Raw genomic sequence first — 6,000 nt, forward strand, 5'->3', positions numbered from 1 at the left:
AAGAATATTAAACTGTCTAAAAGTGGTTTCTATCCTCTTCAACCCCCCCCCCCCCCCCCCCCCCAATTATTACATTATTGGCAAATGGAGCTGATCTGATTGGTGAAATTACCAATTAGTGGAAAAATATCAGAATTGGGTTGCTTGTGTAAACTCATCCTTAGTCATGCATTGATGTGGAAGTTAGGATTTGACCCATAATAAATAGTTTCATAGTGCTTTGTTGTCTTTCAGTGGTCTAAATTAAACCGTCAAATTCTCCCTCCCCCGCAGTCAACAAACACAGCCTACTTGTCTTCACTCTGAGGTAAATAGCTTTCAGCTTAGAACCACATGAAACACTAAATATCCCAAACAAAGCCTCTCCCTGTCTCCTTTGGAGGGCTCCTATACTTATCTCGTTATCCCCCCAAACCACCATTGTGGCCCCTCTACCAAAAAACACTTGGGTACTCCCAAAGCCACTGCCCAGCCCTCCCTAAAACCACCACATCAATCACAGTGATTGCCCTCGCAAAATAGGTTTCTAACCTCAAGGCTCATTCCTGGTTAAATAAAGTTAGAAAGCCCCGCTACAGACTCAGTATTGTCCCTTCTCTTCCCCTCTGATCACAGTGGAATCCCCATACAGATAAATACATAGAAATATTGAAGAGTTCTGTTGAATTCGGTGGGAGTCTCCTATTAGATTTCTATTCCACTGCTATGAAGGACTAATGGGGAGATGATGGTTTGTTTAGTGAAGTAGTATGGGCATATATAGTTTATTCAAAGGGAATGGGGAATGTGTTTGAGAGAATGGTAAAGTATTGGGAGGGACAGGGTGCCCCTCTCTCATAGAGGGAGCTGTGACGTCGCATTAATGAGGATCCGGACGAGGTGTGTGTGTGTGTGTGTGTGTGTGTGTGCAGGACAAAGGGGAACCATCCGCTATTCTTCTTTACTATGTCAGTGCTTCATGCTCCACCTCGACCTCGACACAACCCAACAAAACATAACCCAACACAACACAACAGAACACCACACCACACAACCCAACACAACACAACCCAACAGAACCCAACCCAACACAACACAACACAACACAACCCAACAGAACACAACCCAACACAACAGAACACAAGACAACACCACAGAACACAACGCAACCCAACAGAACACAACCCAAAAGAACACAACACAACCCAACAGAACCCAACCCAACAGAACCCAACACAACCCAACAGAACACAAGACAACACCACAGAACACAACACAACCCAACAGAACACAAGACAACACCACAGAACAGAGCACAACCCAACACAACCCAACACAACTCAACAGAACACAACACAACCCAACCCAACAGAACACAACACAACACAGCACAATGGTACACTACACTGAGACCACAAAACCAGGCTGATGATGTAACGTTCTCAGCGTTGGTATGTCATACCAGTATCATCAGACAGTGTTCCCTGTTTGGGATAGAGAAGAACACAGTAGGAAAGCACACTCACCACACACACTGATGTTGCAGTACTCCCAGGGTGTGTGTGGGTCCATGGTGTAACACCACGGATGCAGACGGTTGTCCGGGTTCCGGCAGTAGTTGTCATTCAGCCCTTTATCAGGGTACCTGTGAAGAAAGACAGGAACAAAGATGAGAAAGTGAGGGGAGAGAGAGAGAGAGAGAGAGAGAGAGAGAGAGAGAGAGAGAGAGAGAGAGAGAGAGAGAGAGAGAGAGAGAGAGAGAGAGAGAGAGAGAGAGAGAGAGAGAGAGAGAGAGAGGAAGGAAGGAAGGAAGGAAGGAAGGAAGGAAGGAAGGAAGGAAGGAAGGAAGGAAGGAAGGAAGGAAGGAAGGAAGGAAGGAAGGAAGGAAGGAAGGAAGGAAGGAAGGAAGGAAGGAAGGAAGGAAGGAAGGAAGGAAGGAAGGAAGGAAGGAAGGAAGGAAGGAGGGAGGGAGAGAGAGAGTTATGCTACATGGGGATTAAAACTTACACCTAAATTAGTGGTGAAATGTCTCTTCATCTCCTGTGTATTAGGATAGGGAGTGTTTGTGTAGGGTGTGTGTGTGTGTGTGTGTGTGTGTGTGTGTGTGTGTGTGTTTGTCTGTGAGTGTGTGTGTGTGTGTGTGTAGATCATGATGAGGGAGTGCAGTGCGGTTGGTCTGAGTATGCACGTCAATGGGGGAGAATCACTCATTTCCTTTTAACATTGTAGTCACTTAGCACAGGCTTTCATCCACAGACCTACACCACATTCACTGCATACAATAAGGTTGACTAACTAACAGCAGTGGGCTAATCCAAAAATCACAAACAATTTACTTTGAAGTAATAAAAAGCAATAATTCCCTTCAAAGTAAGTGACGTTAGCCATAACTTACAGTGCTATAAATTAACTAAACACATAAGGCTATGGGTTTCCTTACTGACTTTTTAGGTTGGTAGGGGTGTCTGTGGGGCTTGGCTGAATCCCATCTCTGACACTCCTTCCCAGTCTCTGTATGATCCATCGGTCCTTTGTAGTCCTCCCCGTTACACCTCATACACTCCACTGCAAACGCAAAAACAACATTAGCACAACCTTCCCACAATGACATAGAACATATCTTCAACACTATATTAAACAGGGAAACACGATTAAAGATGACTAAACAACAGTTTGACTTATATCTTATTGCAAAGTTGATAACTTTAATAATGTTAGCAACATGCTTATCTCTCAATCTTTGGACCCTATTCAATGAGAAGTAAGATACTAGCATACTAAACATTTCTTGCCACGGTAGTGAAATGGGATTCCCTGGTGCGTCAAAACAACATTTTTGTTTGGCTACAAGAGCACAAGATATGTTTTTGTAGGTTGTTATTGGGATAACAGAGGATTGTTATCAGGCTGTAGTGGTACACTATTAGGAAGCAGACTTTAGTTTAAAAAAACGTGGCTACTTTTCGCCAACAAATCAGCTTCACTCCAGTAAATGACGTATCAATGTGGGCCACCTCATAAGTTTCAAAGATGTCTATGTTGGGCAAACCCAAGGGCCGGTTTTCCGAGAACAGATTAAGCCTAGTCCTAGACTAAAAATAATCCCCATTGAAAGTGTTCTTAAATCCAGGACTAGGCTTAACCTGTGTCTGGGAAACTGGCCCCAATGTGTAATTGGACTCTGCTGGTTGAGGTGTTACCTTGGGAGCACTGGGGCAGGCCACACTCCTGGTGCCTGACCTCTGGATCTGTAGTGAAACACCAGGGCCCACTGCTCTCGTTCTTGGGGTTACGGCAGAAGTTCCCATTCAGGTCCTTCTTGCTCAGTCTCGCCGGCTGGAAGCTGAGGGAAAGAGTGTGGGAGAAAAACATTACTAAGCATAAAGTAGGAATGATCAAATGTGTGTGACAGGCATGATAGGAGTTGCAGTTTTAGGACTCATAAAGTCATAGACCATCCTTTTGTTTAAGATGGAATTTCTGTAGGTTTTTCTTAGATATTGACGTGAATTGGGGGCCCTTAGCTCTGAAGGCTAGCGCGCTAAAAACTGAGCCAAAAACAAAGACACTTGGTAGAGTCGCAACATGCTAACTTAGCTACATCGCTACATTATCTTGGACCATGGCAATATAGACAAAGTGTAATAACAATGTATGGAAAATGGAAAACATTATCTTCTAGTATACCATCCCTTCACGTCTCACTGTATTCCCATATTCCCTATTCCATTCATTCCATGCCCTCAGGCCAATCCACCAGTAAATGCTTCCAGTCTGACCTGTAAGTCAGCCAGTTACTGCTACACATGTACAGCGTCTCACAACAGGGATTTCACCACACAACTATGCTACGAATCAGAAACAGCAGCTGAAGCATTTCTTGTTTTCGCCAACTTCACAAATTGAAACATAATCTATTTCTTCTGCTTTGTACATTAGTTCAGCGGAAGGGTCAGGGGAGACACACACATGGACACGCACACACGCACACACACTCACACACACACACGCACGCACGCATGCGCACACCTTTTGGGAGTAAAAGCACCATGTGAATCATGTAGCCTGTAACAATGGAGCCACACCAGATAAATGGACACTGTAATATTAATCTTCTGAAAAGCCTGGATGATGAAAACCTGGCTTTTCAACACCTCTGTATTCAGCCATACCACAGCCCCTGCCTTCCCACCCACTGAGAGAGAGAGAGAGAGAGAGAGAGAGAGAGAGAGAGAGAGAGAGAGAGAGAGAGAGAGAGAGAGAGAGAGAGAATCAGAGCAAAAGAGGGATGATGGAGGGAGAGAAAGAGAGTGAAACAGATGATGGACAAATAAAAAGAGCAGTGCTGGAGATATGGAAAGAGAGATGGAAAATAATAAAATAAGGAGAAATAGAACCAGAGGGACCTTCCTATCAGCAGCTCAGCTCAGCGCTCAGCCCCAACGGCAGGGCCCTTTCTTGGGGGAGAGCCGGCTCGGCACTTCCCCCTGTGCCCTCCGGCCTCCATAGAACTCCACTAATGCACAACTTCACTCATCCCATTGCCAGAGGAATTGCAGAGATCTAACTTAGACCATGAGAGAGACTTCAGCCAAATAGTGGGAGTCCAGTCTGCTATGAACCAAAACCCTTCCATCCACCGTGATAGTCCAAGGCCCAGTCCAGAGACAACCACAAGCCCAGAAGCCCCCTAGACACTAGTGTAGATCTGACCATATTGCTTGCACCTATACCATTAAGTTGCATCCACATGTCGTACCAAGGAGCTAGGAGCTGAATCTGGACAGGGCCCAACTTCGACTTTTGGACCTTACTAACTGCCTGCCTTCCAACAGCCAAACACACACTGGAATCAAAGAACACACGCCATGAGTTGAGTCCAACTCACTAACATATCGACAAGTTCCTTTAATGTCATAAAAGTCTATCAGAATGTAATTTAAAAAAAGACAGGATTTCACTTTAAGGCTTTTTAAAGGCACCCAGAGCTCCCCATGAGGAGAGAGAGGAGCAAGTAAGTAGATTAACTGTCTGCCTGTCTGTCTGCCTGTCTGTATGTACAGAATAGAGGAGGAAAGAAAGTAATGATGTTGGGCTAGCCAGCTATTCATCTCCCTGCCACGGAAGGGTCCCTATGGTGCTGCAGGCAGACACTATGCACATATGTCTCACTCTCTCTCTGGACCTCTCTCTCTCTGTCTCTCTCGCTCTCTCTCTGTGTCTGTCTCTCTCTCTCTCTCTCTCTCTCTCTCTCTCTCTCTCTCTCTCTCTCTCTCTCTCTCTCTCTCTCTGTGTCCCCCCATCTCTCTCTCTGGATGAGGAAAAACACACCAGCTTGTCTTTAGATTTAGAAAATGGAAAACTGCATCCTGAAGTGACAGTATTATGATCCAGGGGGAAATGATAAAACTAGTTCAAAATGTTACATTTTAGCAGACGCTCTTATCCAGAGCGACTTACAGTTAGTGAGTGCATACATTATTTTTTAATTTTTCATACTGGGAATCAAACCCACAACCCTGGCGTTGCAAACGCCATGCTCTACCAACTGAGCTACATCCCTGCCAGCCATTCCCTCCCCTACCCTGGACGACGCCGGGCCAATTTTGCGCCACCCCATGGGACTCCCGGTCACGGCCGGCTACAACAGAGCCTGGATTCGAACCAGATCTCTAGTGGCACAGCTAGCACTGCGATGCAGCGCCTTAGACCACTGCGCCACTCGGGAGTACCCGAGAAGATCTACACAGAAGATCATTGTAACTTGGACCAATGAAGAATTCTACCAAATTATCAACATTGACCTAGACGTTGCAGCAACCTACATTGGGGATAAATACTCAAACATCTTCAAAATACATGGAACCAGATAAAAACACTAAAGCCCTCAGACTCAACTCTGACCCTACGAGTCCGAGCCTGCTGTTTTTCTTTTCCTCTAGGATGTGTACCTGGGACCCAGGGACTGAATTCTAGACCCTGGTGTCACCAGGGTCTGAAATCAGTCCCTGGTGTCCCAGG

General features: G+C 45.5%; 1 protein-coding gene across 3 annotated transcripts in view; it reads right to left on the reverse strand.

Moving 5' to 3' along the window:
• Positions 1-6,000, reverse strand: part of hgfa (hepatocyte growth factor a) — a 33,300-nt gene that overhangs the window by 17,117 nt on the left and 10,183 nt on the right. For all 3 annotated transcript variants that reach the window (XM_084161752.1, XM_084161753.1, XM_084161751.1), the window contains exons 5-7: positions 3,180-3,322; positions 2,424-2,544; positions 1,506-1,624 (exon numbers count right to left, since the gene is read on the reverse strand). In XM_084161752.1, coding sequence (XP_084017878.1) covers positions 1,506-1,624; positions 2,424-2,544; positions 3,180-3,322 — 383 coding nt within the window. The remainder of the gene's footprint in view (positions 1-1,505; positions 1,625-2,423; positions 2,545-3,179; positions 3,323-6,000) is intronic.

The sequence above is a fragment of the Coregonus lavaretus genome (assembly GCF_964263955.1).
Source record: "Coregonus lavaretus genome assembly, chromosome: 5".
NCBI lineage: Eukaryota > Metazoa > Chordata > Actinopteri > Salmoniformes > Salmonidae > Coregonus > Coregonus lavaretus.